Source organism: Malaclemys terrapin, chromosome 2 (genome assembly GCF_027887155.1).
Source record: "Malaclemys terrapin pileata isolate rMalTer1 chromosome 2, rMalTer1.hap1, whole genome shotgun sequence".
Classification (NCBI taxonomy): Eukaryota; Metazoa; Chordata; order Testudines; family Emydidae; genus Malaclemys; species Malaclemys terrapin.
This window is the reverse complement of record NC_071506.1, coordinates 156,575,620-156,601,987: the sequence shown is the minus strand read 5'-3', so window position 1 is coordinate 156,601,987 and position 26,368 is coordinate 156,575,620. Positions and strand designations below refer to the sequence as shown.

Here is a 26,368-nt window from a genome sequence, read left to right as displayed (position 1 = left end):
TCAAAGTCTGCTTTTTTGAAGTCCAGGGTCAGTATTCTGCTGCTCTCCTTTCTTCCTTTTTCAGGATCCTGAACTTGACCATCTCATGGTCACTGCTGCCTAGGTTGCCACCCACTTCTACTTCCCCTACCAATTCTTCCCTGTTTGTAAGCAACAGGTCAAGAGGAGCATGGCCCCTAGTTTGTTCTTCCAGCACTTGCACCAGGAAGTTGTTCCCAACACTCCAAAAACTTCCTGGATTGTCTGTGCACTGCTGTATTGCTCTCCCAGCAGATGTCAAGATGACTGAAGTCTCCCATGAGAACCAGGGCCTGTAATATGGAGACTTCTGTTAGTTGTCCGAAAAAAGCCTTGTCTACCTCATCCTCCTGGTCTGGTGGTCTATAGCAGACGCCCACCATGACATCACCCTTGTTGCTCTTGCCTCTAAACTTAACCCAAAGACTCTCAGCAGGCTTTTCTCCAGTTTCATACTGGAGCTCTGAACAATCATACTGCTCTCTTACATACAGTGCAACTCTTTCACCTTTTCTTCCCCGCCTGTCCTTCCTGAACATTTTATACCCATCCATGTCAGTGCTCCAGTCATGTGAGTTATCCCACCAAGTCTCTGTTATTCCAATCACATCATAGTTCCTCGACTGTGCCAGGACCTCTAATTCTTCCTGCTTGTTTCCCAGCATTTTTTTTTAAACCTTTCCTCATAGATCAAGTATTCTAATGCTCTCCTATGGATTCTCTTTAATTTACTCACTTCTTTCCTAAAGTCTGGTGCCCAGACCTGGACACAGTTATCCAGTTGAGGCCTCATCAGTGCTGAGCAGAGTAGGACAGTTACCTCCCATCTCCCACATACAACACTCCTGAATGATATAGCCTTTTTCACACCGCATCACACTGTTGACTCATACTCAACTCGTGACTCACTATAATCCCCAGATCCTTTTCAGCATTACCACCACATAGGCAATTATTCCCTGTTTTGTAGTTGTGCTTTTGATTTTTCCTTCCTAAGTGAAGAACTTTGCATTTGTCTTTACTGAATTTCATCTTGTTGAATTCAGACCAATTCTTCAATTTTTCAAGGTCATTTTGAATTTTAATCCTATCCTCCAAAGTACTTTTAGCTCAGGGTCATCTGCAGACTTTATAAACAAATTCTTCATTTCATTATCCAAGTCTGAATGAAAATATTGGCTAGTACCAGACCAAGGACTGATTCCTGCAGTACCATACCACATACGCCCTCCCAGTTTGACAGTGAACCATAAAAACCCTTTGAGTACAGTCTTTCAACCAGTTGGGACATCACCTACCAGTAATTTTACCTGTGTTTCAGTATTAAAAAGAACTGGGGGAACAACAATATTTACTGTACAGTCTTATAAAGCATTATATGGATCTCCACTTACATACTGTCAATGAGTCCCCATGCCATTTACTGCTGACACGGGAACACATTCATGCTGAAAAGTAGCATGTGATCACATTAATGTTATTTCCACCACAAAAATTGTCCCTATCAGGGAACAGAGTAACTTGTGCATGACATGAAACAGCCTGGTCAGGGAGCATTTACAAACACACAGACTATCCTCCCAGACCCTGCCCCAAACTGTCCCCTCGACAGCTGGGAATTATACAGATTTTGAGGAAATTGAGAGCAGGGAACCAAAGTTGTACCCTATATCCCCTCTTAGCCATTCATTTTCATTTATGTTCCCAGGTGCAGTCCAACACCTGAGTGTGACCCACTACGTCAGTTCAGGCAAAACATCCTTGGAAAAATCCTCAATACATGAATTTACATATAATAGCTAATAATAAAACTGATGAAATTACTTTAAAAAACAACAACATCCAAGCCTTTGTTCTGTGTTTATACTTTATCGTAAAGACACAACATGAAAAGCGTGCAGAAATAGATTCTGAGCTCATTATTGCTGAGTTAAATATGAAACTTTTATGTTTGGAATATTAAACAATCTGCTGTTATTAGACCAGATAATCTCATTGGTAAAACTGAGGCAGCATGTGGATTGTTGGAAGCCATAATAGTAATGAAAAAATATTACTTAAAGGCAAAACCTATGCACTAACCTCATATTTTTAAAGTTTTATTAAAATCAGTTTATGCTGTTTATAGTTCATGTTACTTCAAATTATGTTTTGGAAGCTTGTTCACAGTGATTCTATAGGCAGAAACAATTATCTCTATGCTGCGCTCATGTACATTTTACCAGCTACAGGTAGGCTGGTATGATAAGTGTGTGATCATGCACAAGAGAAATTGTACATGTGGATCTCAGACCTAAGTCAGTTTTAAATTCAAAATGTAGAATTCCCAATCTCCCATTTGTCATAAGAAATTCAAATAGAAAATGTAAGTGTTTTTATCTTTAAATCTCCATTCTTCCTCCAATTTTTTGACCATTGTGTATGTTCATTGAGTCTGTCTTTACCCCCAAATCAGCTGCACCTACAACAGTCATTATGACACCATTATACTCAGGGCCGACTTTAGGCCGATTCCCCAAATCGGGCACCGCGCTTAAGAGGGCCCCGTGCCCAGCCAGAGCGCAGCAAGCCCGCGGCCCTGCTACCCCGGCCGGAGCGCTGCAATCCCCGCAGCCCCGCTACCCCGGCTGGAGCTCAGCAACCCCGTGGCCCCGCTACCCCGGCCAGAGAGCAGGCAGACAACTCTATGCACGCGGCCCCGCTTCCCCGGCCGGAGCGAGGCAATCCAAAGTGCCGCGGAAGACTCGGAGCGCCGCCCGGTGAGTACAAGCCCCACGAATCGGGCCCCACACTTGCTAAAGCCAGCCCTGATTATACTTGTGGTTCTGCTTCCTTCAGTCATCCAGAGAAACAGCTTCAGATGTCAATTTCACAGAGCATAGAAGTGAGCATAGAAGTAAATGAAAAGTTTCTGCAGCTGAGACAAGAAATTTTTAAAAAGTTAGGTGGAATAATTATATATGTAATGACCAACCTGGAGGAAATAGAATATATTTTATTAAATTTGGCCAAGGACAATCTGATTTTAAAAGTGGTTGTCCCATTTTTTCTTTGTTTGTTTTTATTCCTCTACATAATTAGCCATGTTCATGCTTCCAAATCTTCAAGTAAGGCCAGACTTCTGAGCAGAGCCAGAGGATAAATTAACCCAAAGTGTTGGCTAGACAGACAAATCATATGCTTTTTTCTACTAGGAGATGGGAAGCTATTTATCTTGAATGTCAGGTTAAATGAGCTCATAAATCAGGGCTATTAGAGATGGAGAACACTTATTACATCACCTAGTCCATCTCCCTGCCAATTCATTACCACACAAAATACACCCAGAATGTTTAAATGGAGTTTCAACAGTTTAATTAGACCATGTTTTAGCTGTCTGGACTGTTAGTCAATATGGCTTTTCCTGTTTTGTGAGGACTTCAAGCTTAGTTCTGTAATGTGTGCCTGGTAGAACCAAACAGTATTGTGTGGAGAGGAAATAAGCCAGAGAGAGTGTGTTTTTCTTCCAAATACGGGTCATTCCGAAACCCAAAGTCCTTCCCAATAAAACAGAGATCACTTTCACATGGCGCACATGTGCTGTGAACCACTCTCACTTTCTGGTAAACTTTTAAGCCCAATACACTAAATCACAATCTACTTTGAAAAAGTTAGGTTGTATAAGTTATTCATTTCACATATCATTTTAGATAATGAGCGTGTCCAGATAATGCTGTAATACTGCATGAAAGCCCTCATACATATCAAACACATAGGGCAACCATGAATCTCTTTCAAAGTTAATGTAGCATGCCAGAGAACATTTTTAATTTTTAAGCTATATAAACTACCAATTGTACAACAGTTGTAAAAACAAAGTATTATACAAGTATAGGACAATAGACTATTTCCATTAAATATACAATATAACTTTTAAGAATCCTTAAAGAAGCTATCAGTGTTATCTGAATCATTTTGCATTTTAAAAAGGATAATTTATGTTTTTATTGCACATGCATCTTCTAACATAACACAATAGGCACACAGAGTTAAAATCCAAACTCCACCACATCCTAAGGCTGTCTTTAACTTAGATAAAAACAAAATGTAAATTTCAGTTTAAACTTCTTCCCTAGATTGGGCTTATTTTGTTCCTAGTGTTTCTAATTTCAGTGTTATTCTGTTCTTGCCCCTATTTCCCTCTGAATCACTGAACGGCTCAAACTCTTCATATACTCTTGGGCCAAAGCTAGTCTGGTGAGTCAGCAGAAACAACTCTCTCTCTCTCTCTCTCTCTCTCTCTCTGCCTCTGCAGGATGCTAGAACCAGATATCCTGTCAGAGTATCCTTTTCTGTGAAGCCGTATGTCACGTTAAAATTTGTCAAGGGTCCAAAGTACCAAAACTAGACATTAAAGTGTTTTACCCATTTTTTTTGGGGGGTGGGTGTAGCGGGGGCTACTAATGATCAAAACCATAAGCAGTTTTTAAACTCAGCTGTCTTCAAAAACTGCAGTTATCCAGATAGCCATCTCCTATGTTGGACGCAAAGGGGTTGAAAAGTAAAATATCAATGGTATGGCAGTTTTACACAATTGAATTTCTCTGACAAAACTTCCTTTTGCCATACAGATATACTGAATAATTCTCAGTGAATTACAGTGGGATAAGGATATATATTCAAAATACTTAGTTTTCATTACCTGTGTAGGAACCTCAAAATATACAGAAGACTGAATTGCTTATATAAACACATCTGAATCTATGTCTCATCAGAATCAGAGTGGAATTTCATGAGATCTGTTTGTCCAAGATTTCTAGTACTTTCTTTTTTGTTTTAACCAAGTAGACAATACCAAAAGAAAAACCTCTTGATATATTTTGGAAATTCTGCTTCTGGTATCAACCATGTCATGTTCGAAACAAGTGAATGTAAACAAATAACAGAATATTTTCAAACAAACAAGATAGGGTTCCCTTCAATCTTTATGCAAAGCTTTGGAATGAAAGTTATTTTCTTCACAGTGATTCATATGTCCCTAGCTCTTACACTCTGTACTGAAGAAACCTCCACATGTAATAAAGGGAAACGAAAGGATGTGGTACTTGTAGCAGTCTCATTTAGATCACCATACAATATACCAGGCAGAATGACAAAGAAAACAAACGTCTCCTCAAACCAATGACCACAAAATTCTGCTAGGAAACTAAACTGAGATATTTTTAAAACAAGAAATATTTCTGCTCCTTCATGGCATCAATAATAAGCCTCACAAGCATGTGTGACATAATATGTAATCAAAAGCCACTATACTTGTGTACCTGTTCCTTAACTGAAGCAAGAATAGCAGAGGTTGTCTCTGTTTCAGAACCGTCCCCATTGGATGTATTCAGCACAGGGCTAAGGGAACTTGTCTTGTCAGAAGATGACGGCTGGTCTGGCACAGGCATAGCTCCTACGATTAAAAAAAAAATAAAGAAAAATGTTTTGATTTTACAAGCCGCATGCGTGTCAGGAATCAAATATATACAATGGTAACCACCCTAATTTCAGAAAAAAAAATATTTTGTGTTCAGCAGAGCTAATTTGCTTCTGTTAGATAATGTGAACGTCCTTCATTTACTATTCTTTAAAACACAAAGATTATTTAAAATTTATCTTAAAAGCAGCCTTGAATTCTTATAATCCAGTTTGCCTCCATATCATTCACAACATTGCAATTGGAGCTAATTCAAACTATGTACAGTTGTGGCATTTGTATAGTATTCTAGGGGCTATATCCAATACAAAATTACAATATCACGGGAGGGATTAATCATGAAATTCCATGCAAGCAGAGGACCAACAGATGAGAGAAATACAGAATTTCATAACTTCTTGAATTAGGTGCACATTTACTATGCACCTATTAGTAGTCTAGTATTTTGCCTAACTTCAACAAATCTAGCAGTGTTTTTGCTGAAGTTTTATCAGCAATATTATTGTAAAACAGTAATAAAAGTTATTCTGCCCCCTCAACCCCCCCCCTTTTTTTTTTTTTGACTGAGAGAAGTGAGAAAGCCAATGGTTAGAAGTGAAGTCTCTTTCTACTTTTTTTGTTCTATAAAGCTAGGGATAAAATGCAAAAGGGAAGCCATGATTTTGGAGGCTGAGCCATAGTACGAAGGGACATGAAGTGTATAGTCCCCAGGTATATCATATAAATGGTGCAGTTGCTGTAAAAGTCTGCGGGGCTCTAGAAGAAGTGCTCCTGCTACCTTAGTTTTTCCTGTGTCACTCCCCTAGAAATTAGCTTCCACATTTTTATAAAGTAAACCTTTAGTGTATAGTTCTTGTAAAGCTGACTTAAGTGGTGAGTAAAACCTCACACACCACTTAAATCAGCCTTTATTAGATGAGTCCTCTTATATGAGACCAAAAGGTCTAGGGAGCTCAAGTCCAGAATAAAGAGTAAATGCACATCAGCGCTACCTAGCACCAACTAAGTGCAATATACACCTCTACCTCGATATAACGTGACCTGATATAACACAAATTCAGATATAACGTGGTAAAGCAGTGCTCCGGGGGGCAGGCTGTGCACTCTGGTGGATCAAAGCAAGTTCGATATAATGCGGTTTCACCTATAACGCGGTAAGATTTTTTAGCTCCTGAGGACAGCGTTATATTGAGGTAGCGGTGTACTTCAATAGCAGTGATTGAGGAAGTTTGGGATTAAAATGCCCAAAATTGTCTAGGCACAGAGTGAATGTGCCTACACACAAAGCTAGCCAAAGTAAAGCCCTGAAGTGACGTTTTATAACGTTGTCTCTGAATACTCACTGCCACATGAGAACAAAAACAACTAGGAGTCCGGTGGCACCTTAAAAACTAACAGATTTATTTGGGCATAAACTTTCGTCAGTAAAAAACCCACTTCTTCAGATGCATGGAGACCACATGAGGGTGCCCGTTTGGCCTGGTTGGACACACCTTTCCAAAACCTTCCTGAAGTTCAAGCCACACTAGCAGGAGGAAGAGGGGAACATACCTCCAGGTAAAAATACAAAGAGGCCACCACAAAAGGTATTGAAAAAATGTGTCACTCATATTTCTTCCTAATCCCTGGCAGTCAGTGATTGGCTTATGCTCCAGTTCAGGGGTGGGCAAACTGTGGCCCACAGGACGAACCTGCCTGGCCCCAGAGCTCCTGGCCCCAGGAGGCTAGCCCCCGGGCCCTCCCCTGCTGTTCCCCCTCCCCCCGCAGCCTCAGCTTGCTCACTCGCTCCGCCACCGGCACAATGCTCTGGGCGGCGGGGCTGTGAGCTCCTGGGGCAGCGCAGCTGCAGAGCCCGGCCTGACCTGGTGCTCTGTGCTGCGTGGTGGTGGCGGCGGCAGTGGCAGTGTGGCCCGGCTCCAGCCAGCCGCATGGCCAGCCACCAGTGCTCCAGGGAGCGCGGTAAAGGGGCAGGGAGCAGGGGGCGTTGGGTAGAGGGCAGGGGACTTCGGGGTGGTGGGCAGGGGATGGGGAGGTGGATAGGGGGTGAGGCGGTTCGGGTGGGATCAGGGGGTTGAATGGGGGCAGGGGTCCCTGGGGGACAGTCAGGAAGGAGAGGGGGGTTGGATGGAGGAGGAGGGGGCAGTCAGGGGCAGTCAGGGGACAGGGAGACGGAGTTGTTGGATAGGCGGAGGTCCTGGGGAGGCCGTCAGGAATGAGAGGAGGGGTTGGATGGAGAGAGGAGTTGGTTGGCACAGGTCCGGGGGCAATCAGGGGACAGGGAGTGGGGTGTGTGCATGGGGAAGGGGTCCCAGAGGGGCCGTCAGGGAACAAGGGGGTTGGCTGGTACAGGAGTCCCAGGGGGTGGGGTGGGGGGACAGATAGGAGGTGGGGACCGGGCCACGACCCGCTCCCCTAACCGGCCCTCCATACAATTTACAATAACCAATGCGGCCCTCAGGCCAAAAAGTTTGCCCGCCCCTGTTCCAATTGGTTTATATTGCTTATACATTTTTTCACACCTAATGCAACTACAGCTGTTTTTATTCACATCAATGTCTAATCCTTTTATTATTCTATTTCCTATGGAAATTAATGTAGATAGAAATGTGTAGGTCTCATGCCCCGTTAGTGCCCTCACTCTATATCTTTTGAATGAAGTCACAACATGGCCAAGTAATAATTGACTTTCTCAGCATAATACCTTTGCCAAGATGAAGAAGCAGGGTTACTTATGAATAGATAAGCATGGCAGAATTTTATTTTTTAAGTAATTTTGATCAATAATATTGATGTTTATTTGTAAGGGGTTTTTTATTATCTTAAATTTTCAGAGTTGTGTGAAATTATGGGGGAGGTCAAATAATAATTACTTAATGACAGTAGCTATTGAGAGTCAAAAAGTTAAAGCTTTATAACCATTAAAACAAATTGTCAACATCGCATGTCAAAATATACAAAGTTAATATCCTTAAATCAAACTCTAATAAACTCTCAAGCATGATTTCTTATTTTGCCTATCTTTAAATTTTGATTACCGGTGATGAAAATATTGTCAGTTTGTGTGTACAAGTGAAACTGATGCTTACTAGAAATGTACTTAGAAACCTACTCCTTCCAAGCCTAAGGATAGGCCGCACAAGGTCACTATCACAAGAAGAATTCTAAATTATCAGATGGAAATTCAGATACCATACCTCTGTCCCTGCCTGTCGTGAGCATATTGTATAAAATCTGCATCCGCATCTTCTATATAGATGTAAAAGGGCCTTTTTAATTTTTCTCATTCAGTGCAACAAATATAGTTTTTTACTGCAACAAGTTACCGTATATACTTGTTCATAAGCCGAATATTTTTGGTAAAATAGTGATGCATCAAAGAGCGGGGGTCGACTTATAAACAGGTCTACACCAAAATTAGATGACTTTAAACTCTACGGAATCATCAAATTGAATATCTAATACAGGGATCGGCAACCTTTGGCCCGCGGCCCGCTGGAGTAAGCACCCTGGCAGGCCGGGCCGGTTTGTTTACCAGCCGTGTCCACAGGTTCGGCCGATTGCAGCTCCCACTGGCCGCGGTTTACCGCTCCAGGCCAATGGGGGTGGAGGGAAGTGGTGGCCAGCACATCCCTCGGCCCATGCCGCTTCCTGCCGCCCCCTCCCCCCCCATTGGCCTGGAGCGGCAAACCATGGCCAGTGGAAGCCGCGATCTGCCGAACCTGCAGATGCGGCAGGTAAACAACCTGTCCCGGGCTGCTAGGGTGCTTACCTTGGTGAGCCGCGTGCCAAAGGTTGCCAATCCCTGATCTAATACATTGTAATTTTGTTTACCTGGAGCATCTGCAGGCATGGGGCCCCTTAGCTCCCCGTGGCCGAGGTTCGCAGTTCCCAGCCAATGGGAGCTGCAGGAAGTGGCGCCACTTCCCGCAGCTCTCATTGGCTGGGAACAGCGAACCGCGGCCACAGGGAGTTGAGGGGCTCCATGCCTGCAGATGCTCCAGGTAAACAAAACGTCCCGACCCGCCAACGGCTTACCCTGATGGGCCGGGAGCCAAAGTTTTCCAACCCCGGAAATATAGGGTCGGCTTATGAAAGGGTCATACAGTTTTTGCTATTTTTACCTATCCATTTTGTGGGGGTCGGCTTATAAATGAACGGGCTAATGAATGAGTATATATGGTACATGTTTTACAAAGTAACTTCAGCAACTCAATAATGTAATTAGCAGGAATTTATTTAAAAATATTATACTGTCTACAAAACCACATATTACATGTGTGCACACACATACACCATGACCCATCTTGTAATCTTGACTAATTATTTTAAACTAAATTATTAGTCACTTCTTAATAGGAAGCAAGGTCATTTTCTTTTCTAATGTTGCAGTTGTTCAATTTTGGTGGGCTAGTGGCTCACATTGTGGAATTCTATTCCAACCTGAGAGATGCGGTTTTGGATGTAATTTCAAGATTTTGGAGCACAAGATTCCCTACCACTCCCCTTTCTCTCCCCTCTTCTCCTTCTTTTGTCTTTTCCTTTCCCTTGCTGCTATTTAGTTGGTGATTTATTTGACGTTGGTCCTGTTCTGTTAACTCATCCTCGCTTGCATCTCTCTCACCCAGTCCCCAATAATACATTTTTAAAAATATATGTTTAAAAAAAATCTTTTAAAAAGTGCAAGTAACATAACAGTTCCCACTATGATCACTATGCTTGTGTGCTATATCAACCTGCATGAAACCTGGAAGGAGTAACACAAATTGCAGGATGGAAGTCTTTGGAGAAGGCACCAGGAAGCCAACCTGTGTGGACGTGGCTGGAATGCTTGCTGCACTTGCAGCATCTCTGTAAATACATCTTTTAATAGTCCAGTTTAGTTTTAAAAACATGGAGTCCTCCCCTGTTATTACCCAGCATGTGATACATGAACACATCTTTTCTTTATTTAGATTGCAAACTGTTTGGGGCAGGTATTACCTGGTACTATGCATTTAACATGCTGTATTACTACGTACTGCTAATATTTGCTGTTAATAAACAACCACACAAATCAATCTAAATTATATCACTCCCTCACACACCAACCCACTTAAAAGTGCACTACTGTCTTTATCCAGGGCAACACGCACAACATTTATATCCCCCACTGACAGGACACAGAACGGCAATGCTGGTTTCTCAAACACAAGGCTAAAACTTCATAGGCAGCTCTATGCTAAGAAAGGAGGCTAGAAGTACAACAGAGTAAAATGTACATTTGAGACTTTCTGGTATCTCTCTCCATTATTGCAGAGCTCTTTCTGCAAAGATTTCAAATGTTTCCAATAATTATTTTCAACAAGAGACAGATATTAAAAGTCTCAGTAATTAACCTACTTCACCAACTTATTCTTTAAAAGCTAGTAAAATATGAAGAATGTGAATGATAAAGTACAGTGAAAGATGGTCATTAGCTATTACAAGCCATTTTTTTGCTTTTCATTTACAGGCATCCATTTACTTTGAGAATCATGTCTCTGATTCTTGTTTAGACTTAACTGAAGTTTTTACTTGTGAAAGACAGGAAATATATTTAGGAGTTGCATGCGAGAGCTTCAAAGACATTTTGTGTTAGACAAAAAGAGATGGGGTGAAAACCTGACCCCACTGAAATCAATGGCAAAACTTCCATTGACTTCAATAGAGCCAGGATTTCAGCTGATGTTGAAAAGAGCATTTGAACACTGTTGTGATATTGTAAACAAGACTGAACCAGTATGTTTGCATTTTTTTCTTATGAGGAGCACTCTGTGAAAATTAAGGAAGATTAATTTTGCCCCTCCAAAAGTTATATTCAGCTTCAGATCAAAAAATAATCATATTTCTAATTTGACTATTCTAAATTTGCCAACCATGAAAAAAATGAAATTGGATGACAAATCTGATTCTTTATTTACTTATTTTATTTTGTGTCTAAAAATGAGGATAATTTGAAATAAGATTATACAGTTTAACCTTTTTATAACATTACAGGAAGATACAGTCACAATTTTTAAAAGCCAGAAAAAGAGCTAAGCCAATTTTACAGACCAAGGCCTTCATCGTGCAAATCTTATGCTTGTGATTCCAATTGGACTCCTCATTGTGTATAAATTTAAGCATATGCATAAGTCTTGGTGGGCTTAGGGCCTTAAGCTGTATATCCTATTCAATATGCAAATTATAAGATGGACTTTTAAAACATCTATGTACTAAGGAGAGGGCTACACTTAGCCTATTTAGTGAACATTAAAAGCCATTAAAATCTGGTCACGATAAGATAATCAGTCACCCACTGATCCGAAATCAGAGAGCACCTTTTTTCAGACCAGTTTTCCAATGCAAAGTACTCCAAAAGTAATAGTGACTTTCTCCCAACTATAAATTCTGTGGTGAATCACAGTTGCTTATTTGTATTAAGGAACATGCTACCTTTGTGAACGTGCCATGTAACAGGGGAAAAAAAGAATTAAGAGAAAGTAGAGGGTACATTAGTTCACACCTCCCTACTGTTTTAGGTTATCTGCCCAAAGACGGAGGGAAACTACATGTATCAGTATTTCCACAAAAATCCTACGGAGGAATCAAGGTCTAGTGGAACAACAGCCTATGAGCCAAGACCTTCACAGTTCTGCTTTCAGCTCTTCCAGTAGTGACTTGTCCCTTCACCTCTCTGCCCCAGCTTCCCTCCCACCACCCATTTCTAAAATAAGAATACTAATCATTCCCCCTTCTCTCCAGGGTACCAAACTCTCCTACCTGTTGCTGGGCCTGGAGAACAAAGAGCAGATGCAGCAGGGAGGAACTGTGACTGCAGGGAGTACATGTAGGGATCCAATACTTTGTGGAACTAATTCGAATGAGGCCCACAGAAGCCTGTATTGTGCATGTGCCTGCTTCATCTACTGTCTGACGTCTATGTACTGCAATCACTTCCTGTTAGCAGCAGTTGGTACTGCATCCTGTCATTAGGGTTGCCAACTTTCTAATTGCACAAATCCGAACATCCTTGCCCTGCCACTGCCCAAGGCCCTGCCCCTGCCCCGCCCATCTCTGAGTCCCTGTCCCCACTCACTCCAGCTCCCCTCCCTCTGTCACTCGCTCTCCCACACCCTCATTCACTTTCACCGGGCTAGGATAGGGGGTGCGGGAGTGGGTGAGGGCTCCAGCTAGGGGAGTGGTCTCCAGAGTGGGGCCAGAAATGAGATGTGGGAGGGGAGGCGTTTGGGGTGCTGGAGGGGGTGAGGGCTTCGGTTGGGGTGCGGGCTCTGGGGTAGAGCTGGGGATGAGGGGTTTGGGGTGCAGGAGGGAACTGTGGGCTAGAGCCAAGGGGCTTGGAGTGTGGGAGGGGGCTCAGGACTGGGGTACAGGGCTGGGGTGCGGGCTCCAGGAGGGGGCAAGGGGTTGGGGTGTGGAAGGGGGTTCGAGATGACGGCTCTGGGAAGGAGTTAGGGTGTGGGAGGGGGTTCCGACCTGGGGCAGGAGGTTCGGCTGTGGGCTCCAGCCAGGCAGCACTTACCTCAGGCGGCTACTGGTCGGTGGCGCAGCGTGACTAAGGCAGGCTCACTGCCTTCCCTGCCTCCTGGAAGCAGCCGGCATGTCTGGCCCTGAGGCAGAGGCACAGCCAGTCAGCTTTGTGTAGTGTGCACTGCCCACATCCACAGGCACCTCCCTCGCAGTTCCCAGCCAATGGGAGCTGTGGAGCTGGCACTCAGGGCAGAGACAGCACACGGAGCCCCCTGCCCACCCCTGTGCATAGGAGCTGGACATGCCGGCCATTCCAGGAGCTGCGTGGAACCAGGGCAGACAGGGAGCCTGCCTAAGCCCTGCTGTGCTGCCAACTGTACTTTTAATGGCCCGGTCAGCAGTGCTGACGGAGCCGTCAGAGTCCCCTTTCGACCAGGCGTTCTGGTCGAAAAACGGACGCCTGGCAACCCTAACTGTTGTAATGCAGCCACACTAAAAATATTTGTACGGTACACGGGGACTGGCAGCTGGGACATTGATAGGGCTTAGCCCCACCAACCCATAATAGCCACTCATAGTTATGCTCAGAGAAGTGATGACTGAATAAGATCTCGTTTTAAAGCTGCATGCATTGTGTATTCAAAATCACTGTAGTCTGACACGCTAGCAACAGCTATATTCGAGACTGCCCAAGTGTTTCAATTCTAAACTCATTTTGGTGTTGCTTGTAACTTTCTGAATCTTTTGCCTTTCAGACTGTGATTTTCCAGGCCTTGTCTCTGCCTCAGGGTGAATTTTTTTTTGGAGGTCCAAGAAATGCTATTTTTATTATGTATAGTTTAGTGTGCACTTTAGTCACTGCTTTAAGTGGAAAATTTTATGTAAATGGGGAAGTCGTGTGCATTAAATGTTGCATGTCAAAAGTAGACTTGAAAGCTGCAGTGAATAGCAACTAGTAAGCAACACTGTTTTACTTTTCCCAGGATATTTTTTAACATGCTCCAAAATTTAATAAGCAAAGATGCATGTTGCCCCTTTTTTTCTGTAGAAACATTGGGAGATCTTTATAATAAAGTACTTGTGACATTAAAAAATACTGTGTATGCACCACCCAGCTGAACTGATCAAATAGAAACTAGTTCTCATCAGGACATTGAAAGTCACCCTTCATAAGATTTTTCTCTGACACATTTCACCCTTACAAGCTTGATTATTTAAGCATAAAAAATTTGCAAAATACTGCATTTAAATTTTCACTTTAATACTATCAAATCCACAACACTTGATAGTGCTTGTGCTCGTTTAACTAAACTTCCAACCACTAAGACACTTGATTCTCACATTGTAAAGCTCTTGATAGAAATACTGTTATTATCCCATAGCAATATAAGGGGAGAATGTGAATTTTACTTATCACAAGCACTATACAAATACATATGAAGCAAACACATTTCAGGCTTCTTGTCTATTAGGATGAATGTATACTGAGAACAAAAATTATACATGGATATATATAGTTAACAGACATCTCTCAACAGCAAACATCTGTGATGAAAATCAGGTCTCTATTTCAAACTCAATGTATACAAACCATAGTGTTACCAACTGTCTAATTGCACAAACCCAAACACCCAGGCCCCACCCCTTCCTGAGACCATGCCCTCACCCCACCCCTTCTCCAAGGCCCCGCACCCACTCACGCCATCCCCCTTCCCTTCATCACTCGCTTTCCCCCACCCTCACTCCCTTTAGCCAGACTGAGGCAGGGGACAGGGTGCAGGAGGGGGTGCAGGCTCTGGGCTGGGGAATGGAGCCAAGGGGTTTGGAGTGTGGGAGGGGGCTGCGGGCTGAGTCAGGGACAGGGGGTTGGGGTGCAGGAGGGGGTGAGGGGTGCCCCTGTGCCAGACACTTCCAGGAGCCACACAGAGTCAGGGCAGGCAGGGAGCCTGGCTTAACCCTGCTGCACCACCGATCGGACTTTGGGCCTATTAAAATCTCCCAGATTGCTTTTAATAGTCACCGGGAGATTGAGGTCAATTCTGGTAGACTCCTGGCCAATCTGGGAGGGTGGGCAACCCTGAGAAACTATATTATTGATGGGATCTCAGTCCTAGATGTTAGAATGCAGTCAGTTTCAGTTCTTGCTCAAACTCAGACTGGTGATGTTATTAGCATATTAATTTAAATACAAGTGAGAACAAAACTAAACACGGAGAAAAACTCAGAGCAAATCAGTATCAGACATATAAAATAAGCATACCCCATTGAGAAAGGCGCCCATAGCAGAAAAAGCAGAATACACAGGAATGATATTTCACTTAGACCATCACCAGGTTAAAAATATTCCATTCTGAATTATTTGAAAATGAGATGACCCCTTCCCTCCCCCAAATCAGGACTCTGTGTGACAAGGAATTTGAAATCTTGGCAGGACCAGTGATCAGAAAATTAATTCCCAGGCAATTGGGAACATATCAGGTAGCTAGACATACAAACAATTAATTTATGCTCACAATTAATATCAACTAAAAGTTTTATTCCCAATATTACAGACTGAATTTAGAGTAGCGGCCGTGTTAGTCTGTATCCACAAAAAGAACAGGAGTACTTGTGGCACCTTGGAGACTAACAAATTTATTAGAACATAAGCTTTCATGGACTACCACTTCTTCGGATGCATATAGAGTGGAACATATATTGAGGAGATATATATATACACACATACAGAGAGCATAAACAGGTGGGAGTTGTCTTACCAACTCTGAGAGGCCAATTATTTTTTTCTCTTACTTAATTGGCCTCTCAGAGTTGGCAAGACAACTCCCACCTGTTCATGCTCTCTGTATGTGTGTATATATATATCTCCTCAATATATGTTCCACTCTATATGCATCCGAAGAAGTGGGCTGTAGTCCACGAAAGCTTATGCTCTAATAAATTGATTAGTCTCTAAGGTGCCACAAGTATTCCTGTTCTTTTTGCAGACTGAATTTAGGCCTTTTAAAAATTTAGCTCCAAGATATGCATTTTGTTCAGTTCCTTTACAGGCAAAAATCCAAGCTAAATTTGATATTAAAATGGAAAAAGCTTAGGGAATGTAAAGAAAATGCATTTTTTATTTTGAAACAGTAGGGATTCCTTGTATCCTTTGTTCAGTTGTCATTATCTAAGCTTTCTGAGAAAACTCTGTAAAACATCTTAGGTTAAAGAGTATCTGTTGTACTCAAATCACTGCTCACAATTTTGGTTGTTTTGTTCTTTTTTTTAAAGCAAATGTGAACTGAGCTTTATAACAGTACATGAAGAAATTGGAGGCTGTACAATTCCAGACAGATGGTTTGATGGGTGGATAAAATAAAATCTAGCTTAAATAAAAGCAAATCCAATTACATATGCCAAGCACTGCAGATTGTAACACAGAACTCAAGATACAAAAAAAGATCCTTTTCAAATTAGACATGGATTATAGAACAGGAAAATATTTCCCAACACCACAGGGTGAGTTCTCCAGTTGTGACTGTCCCTTTAATAGGAGATGGGTCCAGGCCCACCTGTAACATCTCTCTCTAGGTGAAAAAAAATAAGCACAGTCACATGACAGCCAGGTCATGTGGCTAGACCAGGCCTTCTGGGTTTGGGGGAGATAAGATAGAAAAGTCTGTGGTGAGGCAAAAGGGAGACACTCACTGGAGGGGCAAGATTGAGAGCTAAGCAGAGCATCTGAAGATTGAACAGAAGACAGACCCTCAGGAAGGAAGGGCTGTGCCCAGCTTGAGATTGGGAAGGAAAACTCTTGTGTTTGTTTTGGATTGAGATACCCTGGCTGGGGCAGACCTTTTTTTCCTCTGACTTAAATGGACGGTCAAGTCACTGCAGTATCCAAACCAGGCTAAAAGGTTGGGAGCAGATCCAACCTGAATGAGGGGAAAATGAAGCAATGGCAGCCCAAAGCCTGACCGGGTAGGTGGCACTTCTTTTCAATGTCAATTAGGTCTGTTATAGCACAAGTTCAGATGTTCATGGTGCCTCCCCTCCACAACCTCTCTTTAATGAAAGGGATACTGTCAATGAAAGTTTGACACGAAAGGTAGATCATGTGAAATCTTTTATAAAGACCAAAACCAAAGGAATGTTGCCAGATACATGTTATGTAAATTGCAGTTGAGTTGTTCTTCAACAAAAATATTTATTGCAGTGTTTGGAACAGAATCACAACACAGAGAACCTTTACGTGAAATGGACCATCAGGAAAAATTAGGCTGCCTTACATTTAGATTTTCCAAGCTGAGAAATGCAAAAAATATATATTAATAATAATAAAATGACACCTTTTCAACATTTCTCCAACCAGCCACAGCAGAAGAAAACACTGTGGCACATTCAAAACTAACAGACCATTTAATCTAAAGTAAGAGGGGGCTAAATTGTGCTCAAATTCAGGGGCACTGATTTTATTCCTCAGCAGAACAGCGAACAGGAGCACTTCCCAGGCCCAGTACTTACATTTTTTAAACTCTGTGCACCGTCTAGATTCAGTACTAGGGTGACAGGTGCTTTATAAATAAATGCTTTAGCCAGATAGACATGCTACATAAAGATCAAATTATTTCATTTATAATAATCTCAGGGGATATTAACATAAATGTAGAAGTGTGCTTTTCAATGTGAGCCCTGATTCTCCACCGCCTTGTACCTTGTCTGTGCTATTCAAATGAGTGCAAAGTGGTTATAACACACTTGTCAGTGGAAATGTATGGAGAATTCCAATTTGTTAGTGTTTTGCATCCATTTTCTACAGGTGTAAATGACGGCACAAGATGCTAGGTAGTGAAGAATTGACCCCATAATTTTTAAGCTGACAATGTCCCTTTAAATTGAGGTAAAGCAACTGAATCCATTCAGTTCTTTGTAGCTTTTCACTGAAATGCTATTTCTGCTGTGATCATCTTTAGCTTCAACTGCGAATGCATATGTCATAGGCAATAACTTTACTCACCAGTCACCACTATGCGAACAGCATTTTGAATAGCTAACAATTCTTACTAGTAATTCATTCTTTAAGATTAAATATGTGGAATCATAGTAAAAGTTTTGGTTTTCTGGATGATTTCTATGCATATATTTTAGGTGAATAATAAGCACCCATAAATGTAAATTTATAGCATCAAAGGAATAAGTATAGATAACTAATGTTACAGTAAATATTCATAGTATATAATGTATGTGTACATATGTATATGTACACACTTCCTTTGGGTGGAAGGAGGTCATTACAGCTAATCAGTCAGCATACCTTGCTGTTTTTAAACATATAGCTTTTTTCATGACTGCGTAAATCTTTTTTCAGTATTTTCAGGGTAGCAGCAGCTTCTGTTAATTGTAGGCAGTCTGTTTCATGCATGGGAGCTGTATTTAAATTTACAGGACACAATGTAACCTACTTAAACTTGTAAAAGTGTCTCCAAACTAAACAATAACAGCATTGAAAGTGTGAACTCAAACTCTCACCTTGTTCATATCACTGAGATGTGTCAAAATCTAGTTAAGATTACACAAATTGTCATTAAAATATAATAAGAGAGAGTTTTTTTAAGCTGGGATACTATGCCAATAAAAGTTAAGGTTGATATAACTTTGTGTGTAGATATGGGAAATGAACTTTCATCATCACAGCAAAATGCAAGGTGGAACAGGTGTTTAGCATAAGTAATTAGCACATATTGTAAGGAACCATTCAAGGTAGACTAACCTGTTAACACCTCAGCAGTCATAGGACAGGAAGAGGAGGTTAGTGGGTTACAGAATTATTAATATAAGCTCCCAGGCTCATCTTTTGAAAGTATTGTTCAGGTTTCCTTTGAGGATGAGGATGGATAGCTATCACAACACTTTCAAAAGAAAAGCCTGGGATCTTAAATTCATTATTCCGCTAGACACCAAAAATCATGGACTAAACAGAGACACTGGATTTATGGCTTATTACAATGATAGTTGAAAATTAAATGTATGTACTGAAAGACTTCCATAGCTTGGTTATTGGGGACATTTAGCACATATTCCTGGGCTGAACATGGTTTTCATTTGCACTTTGCAGGTCATCTTTACATTATTGCCAACTCTCTATTTTATCACAAGTCTGAAAATATTTGGGGGTTTTCTTAAAGCTCCAGCCCCTAGAGATATGTGATTAAGCAAGACACACTTTTCACTTAAGCAAAAACTATTTTTACCTCCTCATGGCTCCAGAGACAACTTGGAAAATGTGAACTCTAAAGGATCAAATAAGCAGAGGCAAATAGAAAGACCCTTTTTTTTTAAATTTCATGTTTTGGGAAGCCTCACTTGTGACCCTTTTAACACTTGGGGCTTGTCTACACTAGCAAGATTACAGCAGCATAGCTGTACTGACGCAGCTGTGGCGCTATAAGATTGTTTGAATGGCCACTCTGTGCCAACGGGGGAGAGCGCTCTCTGGCACTTCTGTTGGTTTAACTTATGTCACTCGGGAGCGGGGGGGGGGGTGAAGAGGGAGTCACACTCCTGAGTGTCATAAGTTATATTGACATAAATGGTTGTGTGGACAAGTTCTTAGGGTTGAGAACACTCCCTTTAAGCAAGGAGATAACTGTGTCTGTCTGTCATGTTTGGAATGGCCTTAAAACATGTGAGTTTGGTGTTTTCTTTTCCCTCTTTGGAGCAAGCCATCCTCTCTCTGAATAAATTGGCCTGTTGTGGAATTAATGTTTGTGATCTTCGAGGTTGTGAATGTCCCAAAATGTAGCTATTTTTCTGTTGATGGATCAGGTCTTTAGATCTGAGTGAAAGAATGGGCAAGTAACTGAACAGCACACTAATTAAGAGAAGTAATTTTTACTGATCGGAGATTTACAGAGCTTCTTATGAATTGACCAGATTGTGATAAATTAAACATGAATATAATCCAAAGACGGGGAGAATTTCAACAGAAATAAAAAACTCATTAACGGCCTCATCCTGCAACATTTTATTCATCTGAGTAAGAACTACTCACATCATTGCTAACACAGTAATCAAACTTGAAAGAGGAAGCTCTTACCCAAATAAGCAGTGCAGTTCCATTAATTTCAATAGATTTACTCACAAGAGTATGAACTATTTCATGGGCAAGAGTTGCAGGACTTTGGTCCTTTGGTTGATACGACAGAGTTAAAAGAAAAAGTTAACGACAGTTAAATCCTGCCTTCCTTGCTTTTAGTGCTTGTCAGGTCAATGGGACTTTTGAGTGCACAAGGAATGCAGGATCAAACCCAAACAACCAAGGCCATACATGAAGAGCTAACTGCTTTGAATTATCTACCTAACTGTCATAATATATTAAAGAACATAGTCAAAACAGACAACCACATACTGGCCTGCAACATGTTTCTACTTCATGATATTTGAAACTGTCTGTTTAACTTATGAGAATTTACCCTTAGCAGTCATTTCTAGCATGCACCATTTGGGAATAACAAGCTTCTGAGGTCCCTATGAATGTATTTCACAACTGGAGGCAGCAGCATGATCACAAAATTTAAGCAACTGAAAATCTGCACTCTTGCCAACATTTTTACAAATCTCCGCATGAAAATTCCCATTTGATTTGATTTCTATTTATAGGTCTAATAAAAAGCCAAGTAAAACTATTGAGTGCATAGAACCCATTAGGTACACATTGTTTGCTGGTGCTACTGAGGAACTAAGTTTTTTTTTTGTTAAATAATAATAATTTCACTAATAATGCCAACATTCTAAAGCATATGCAGTATAAAATATTCCTTTACAAAAATCTTTTCCTCAGCATCCACAAATCGCCAAGTGTCATAAAAACAGAAACTGACAACAAAATATGGGATGTTCCTTTCATTTCTCTTTTGTCCTTAGAGATCAGTTTACTTAATATGAGCTACTTGTGAATCTATAAATAAGGATTTCTTTGGAAAATCCTCAGATGGCAATTGGACAAGCCATGTTTTAAGTGCAAGAGATGGGCACCGTTTAATGATATTAACACCTCAGGGTGTGTGTACCAAATAACTGAAATTAAACATATGCAAAAGCACAGCCCAATTTAAGCCTTGAGTAAGGAAGTCACTAACATTTTAATTCTAGATACATTGTTTATTATTTTTACTGCTGGTTAAGTGGCACGAATGGATTATTCTGACCTTTCTGAAAATCCCCTATGAATCTGATACATGTATTGGGACACAGAATACTGTTATTTGCATATTCTCAGGAGCAAGCTACTTGCTAACCAATTCCACATGGCTACTTAGTAGAGTAAGGACTACTTCACATACTGTATTCTACAGGTCTTGTTCAACCCCTGCCTGGCTGTTACAAAGGAGCTATGTTAGTGTGAAAAGTGGATAGTTCCAAACCCAAGGAGATATGCTCTGTATGCCATATTCCCCATCTTGTATGCAGTGTTGTTGTAGCCATGTTGGTCCCAGGATATTAGAGAGACAAGGTGAGTGAGGAAATATCGTGTATTGGACTAACTTCTGGGGGAGAGAGAGATGCTTTCAGGTGAAGAAAGCTCTGTGTATTTTTGTGTCTTTTTAATATTTCCAACCTGGCAGTTCGACAGCCAAATGGGGATCCAGCAGTCAGGACTGGTTTAAGCCAATCTGGTGCTCTAGTCACTGCACAACACAAGGACCTCTGTGGCTTCATCCCTGCAACCATAACCCTGCACTATGAGTCTCCCTCCACCCCCTTCGCAATGAAGATGGCCAAGGGCATCAGCATGGGGCACCTTTATTCCCTCCCCAAGAGTGGTAGCAGGGGTTCCTTCCCTTTTGGAGTGCCAGGGCCACATCCCTCATCTTTTGAGGCAGCGGTCAAAACAGGGTGGTTCCTCAGTATTTCAACCTCAGCTGCTGGGGTATCTGCTAGGGTTGGTATGTTGGGCCCACTTCACTCTCCTCCTGCAATACACAAAACCAACTGGTAGGGCACCCCAGAGTGATGGATCTTGGCATTAAGAGCTCACTGAGCTACATGAGGTAGTTTACACCTTTCAGAACTATTGTTTTAGGCTGTCTGCAGACTCAGACAGATATTGCTTCTTTGGTTACACTCTGTTCACATTTTCCAGATTTTCTTCTCAACTATAAGGGCTAGAAACATACTTTAAAAAAATGCAAGTTAAGATTCTGATGTAATCACAAGATGTCAGGAGCTGAGAACCTAGGTATGGGCATAGAGTGCCTGTGTCTTAATTAGGACCTGCCTGCAGTCAGCTCCCTTCCAGAGGAGCACTAACTTCACTTAAATTATTTACTCCCGCTGAAGTACAAGTACAGCTGACTTTTTGTGGATGTGTTGATAACATAACAAGTGCAGAAAATTACACTGAAGTCATTGTAGGACATTGTTCAAGAACATATATATAAATTTAGAGTGTTACTACTTTATCATGCATTTTCGTTGTTTACCTGAATGTAATGACTTGGCAATCATTGCACATTAAACGTTTTCTATTCATTAATTTCATGGGTAATTTGAGAAACTCATGAGGATAGATTCAAGCCCTTGAAGTACATTTTTGGGCAAACAGTGCTGGCAGGTTTTATTTTGTAATTAAATGGCTAATCTAGGTGTGTTTCATTTCTATCTAAAGGACAGGAAAAGGAATTAGAAGCTGAATGCATGTGTGTATATATGTCTGTTAAACCAATCAGTCATAAAAGCTTTACATTCTTATTGGCATATTAATCAAACATATATTGCAAAAATATTTGATAAAATATTAAAACAACAGAAAATTGAAGCTTGTGGAAAGCACATGTTAAGAAAGAAACTACAGGTAGCTATCTAGGTTACTTTTTGTCCTTGTATGGTAATAAAGATTGTATTTTCCTAAACCTAAATACTATTACAGACCAAAAAAACCCACCCTACGTTAAAATAAAAGTATTAATTTTGCAAAAATCAAGCTTTCAAGTTAGGAAATGCCACAATTAAGATTGCCTATGCAATCTTAATTTGGACTCCTTGTGCACATAGATTAAAATGCAGTCTTTAATTACATGATCCTATATTATTTTTTCCACAGGAAATCCACCTCATTCAGTGCACAACATGGAAGGTGCTCTCTAAAGGTACAGCTATTTGATATTTTTCTACTCAAACCCTGCTCTGAAGACAGAATTGTTCATTTCTTCCTGGGAAACTAACAATTCCTCCAAAGCTCTAAGAAGTCTCTATTGAATATGTGAAAATTATGATCTTAAGGGTTTATAACTTGGCCAAATTTGGGAGATTTTTCTGTGTATGGTAAAAGACACATCCCTGATTCAAAGGCCATCCCCTGCCAAATTTCAAAATATCTGCTCTAAAACACAGGTGCACTAGAGATTTTTTTTTAAAGTCAACAGCATTTTTTAAACTTGGGCACAATAAGATTTTTTTCTCTATCCTTTTTTTCTCATTTATCAAAAATGGCTGAATCATTTTTATTTTATTTTTAATTAAGCCAGATGCATACATCCAGCATGGAAAATTTCAGCCTGAATGGTTAAAGACTGGCAAAATTATATGAAACTCAAAACAGGGTCTTATAATGGGAAGTGTCAGGCAGCCTTAATAATAAGTGGCATTATTAGCACCGCCCTACAATATCCAAGGCTTGTGGTGCTCCATGGTACTTCAGCCTCCCTCTCAGTCCCATAGTTAATGGAGAAATTGGGATGCAAGACAAGTGGGCCAGTATTGGTCTTTTTCTGAATCTTACCACTGGACAATGGGCTCTAACTATAACATACTTTTAGAGGGGGATTCATGCAACTGAAATATTTAAAAAATTCAGTCTGAAACCACAGCTAAGCAATTATTTGCATTATATTGCATTTCACAATCAGCTTTCTGCTTCACTACATTTTACTGTTTCTTTCACCTGGTCAACAAGTTATAAAGTAACATGTATGTCACCAGGAGGGGTGCATCTCTTTCCCAACCCCAGCTATCGGCTAAGTATGCGCTGCCATGCCTACTCTCTTTGAAACAGGTTTATTCTCCAGTTTCTCACAGCTTCCCAGTTCTAGTCAACTCTACTCCCTTCCTGGAGCAGTAGCCCGCAAGTCTGCCTCCCTGAGCACCTGGCCCCTTGCTCCAGGGCCTCACCACAGGAGTTAACTCTACTGCTTCATTTCATTGCATGGCATGGCATGGCATGGCATGGCATGGCACGGCTCAGTCACTCCCCATTTTTGCCTGGTTTCCTGCAGCCCTTTATAGGCCCAGGTGTAGCCCCACCCCTTTTAATTGGCTGGATTGTGTTCACGTGCTCTGACACATGGGAGGTTAGCCCAATCTTCTCACAGGGACCAGCTACCCTGTGACTGTATGTTTCAGATTTGATCACTGGTAAGTGAAGATATATGGAAAGAAATATAAAAATATCCAGTCTCACAGAAGAAGATGGCATCTTATAACAAAAGTTTTAAAATGCATTCAGATAACACCTATCTGCCTGAGAAAAATGAAGTTTCCTTTTAATAAAAGTACAATTGGGAAAAGTACAATTGGATTTCTTGACCCTGTTTTAGATCTGATGCACTATAAAACAGGAATAAAAGATTGAAGTTTGTCAAATGAACACTAAAGAAAGCAGTGATATGTACAATACTATAACACTCATACAGGAAAAGAAAAATCAAGACATTCCCACAATATCTAATCCTATACCTTAGGATACAATATAAATCCTATAGTTTAGGATACAATGTATGCAAACAAAATCTGGAATAATACAAACTAAAAACCAGGAGTAGAGTCTGAGTAACATTTACTACTGATAGTTCTCAGTGTTTGCATGATTGCATGTAAAACCAGGCTTCCTAATGTAGTAGCAAGAAATACGTTTATATTGACAAATTCACAGAAAAACAAGAAGTAAGATAGCAACATCTCAGCTATGTAAACATGCAATATTAACTCTTTTTGTTATAAACAAAAAATTCTCAGCTCAGGAAGCCAGATTTATGGGCCTAAATTCTTTCCCTCAGCTCCCCCATGAAACCCTGTTGTCTTCATCAACTCGCATGGATATAAGAGGGGAGAATATAGGCAAGTGAGCATGCGGTGAGGGGAAAGACATACTCAGTATTCTTCTAAACTTGTATGTAAAAGCTTAGTTTGTGTTCAGCATGTAGCCTGGATTTTCATAGGGATACTATGATTTGATGTAGCAACGTCAAATGTATTGTAAGTCTCGTTAGGAAAAATATTTAAAACAAAATGCATAACTGCCTTTGTTCTCCTCTTACCCTAAGCGAAGGTTAAAACACATTCCGTTCTTTTATACATTTTGTTAAATTTACTTTATACATATGCCTGCACTGTAAAGTTTAAATGTAACTGGAATAGAATAATTTCAGTAGTAGCATGTGTTGATGACTATGTTATAGACATAGTTCATTATATAATTACTAAAAAAAATAGGCTTTCTGGAATTAAACAAAGCATTTTTTCAAATAAAATGTACTTTCACATTCAGGACCAAATTTTTAAAGAATGTGTGAAAAATATTTGTATATCTCTAGGTGTCTCATCATGGTTGTGTGCTTTATACTTTACCCTGAACTTTTGCATTTTCATTTAAGTTGCTATAGATAAGGCTTTGGAAACTATTATTCCCTGGTACATCCAAGCCCAATATACACAATGTTCCTATTATCTATGCCAGGAGTTCTCAATCTTTTTCTTTCAAAGCTCCCCCTCCCCTCCAACATGCTAAAAATATTCCATGGCCCACCTGTGCCACAAGAACTGTTTTTCTGCATATCCAGTAGATTCAAAGCCAGGGCTAGCATTAGTTGGTAGCAAGCAGGGCAATTGCCCAGGGCCCCACACCACAGGGGACCCCATGAAGCTAAGTTTCTCTGGCTTCGACTTTCAGCCCTTGGCGGGCCTAGGGCGTCAGCTTTTTGCCCTGGGCTCCAGCAAGTGTAACATTGGCCCTTCTCTCTGGTTTATTTTGGCGGACCCCCTGAAACCTGCTTGTGGCCCCCCAGTGGGCCCCAGATCCCCGGTTGAGAACCACTGATCTATGCGGTTTCTACCTACCATGTACAATATCCCTTTTCTTCCTTGGAACTTGGATTCATTGGACAAAATTCTATGCAGATTTGCACCCTTTATAAGTCCAATGTCTTTATTAAAAGTCAGCACAAAATTTGGTCCAGTATCTTGTCCATCTCCATAACTGAAAATAGCAATATCTAACTCACAGTTACATTTCTTCAGAAAAAGTGGGCTTCCCCTGAACAGCATGGATAGATGTTACCTGGGATGATTCATCATGAAATAGTATTTCAAAGAGTCGCCAAACACAGTAAGGCCAAATATAACCTAATTCCTGTGCTGGACTGTCTGCCA

At 41.0% G+C, this 26,368-nt stretch overlaps 1 protein-coding gene across 2 annotated transcripts in view; it reads right to left on the bottom strand.

Annotated features, from left to right (window-relative positions):
• CTNND2 (catenin delta 2) overlaps nucleotides 1-26,368 on the bottom strand; it is a 1,183,216-nt gene that overhangs the window by 941,972 nt on the left and 214,876 nt on the right. For both annotated transcript variants that reach the window (XM_054019141.1, XM_054019142.1), the window contains exon 2: nucleotides 5,319-5,452. In XM_054019141.1, coding sequence (XP_053875116.1) covers nucleotides 5,319-5,452 — 134 coding nt within the window. The remainder of the gene's footprint in view (nucleotides 1-5,318; nucleotides 5,453-26,368) is intronic.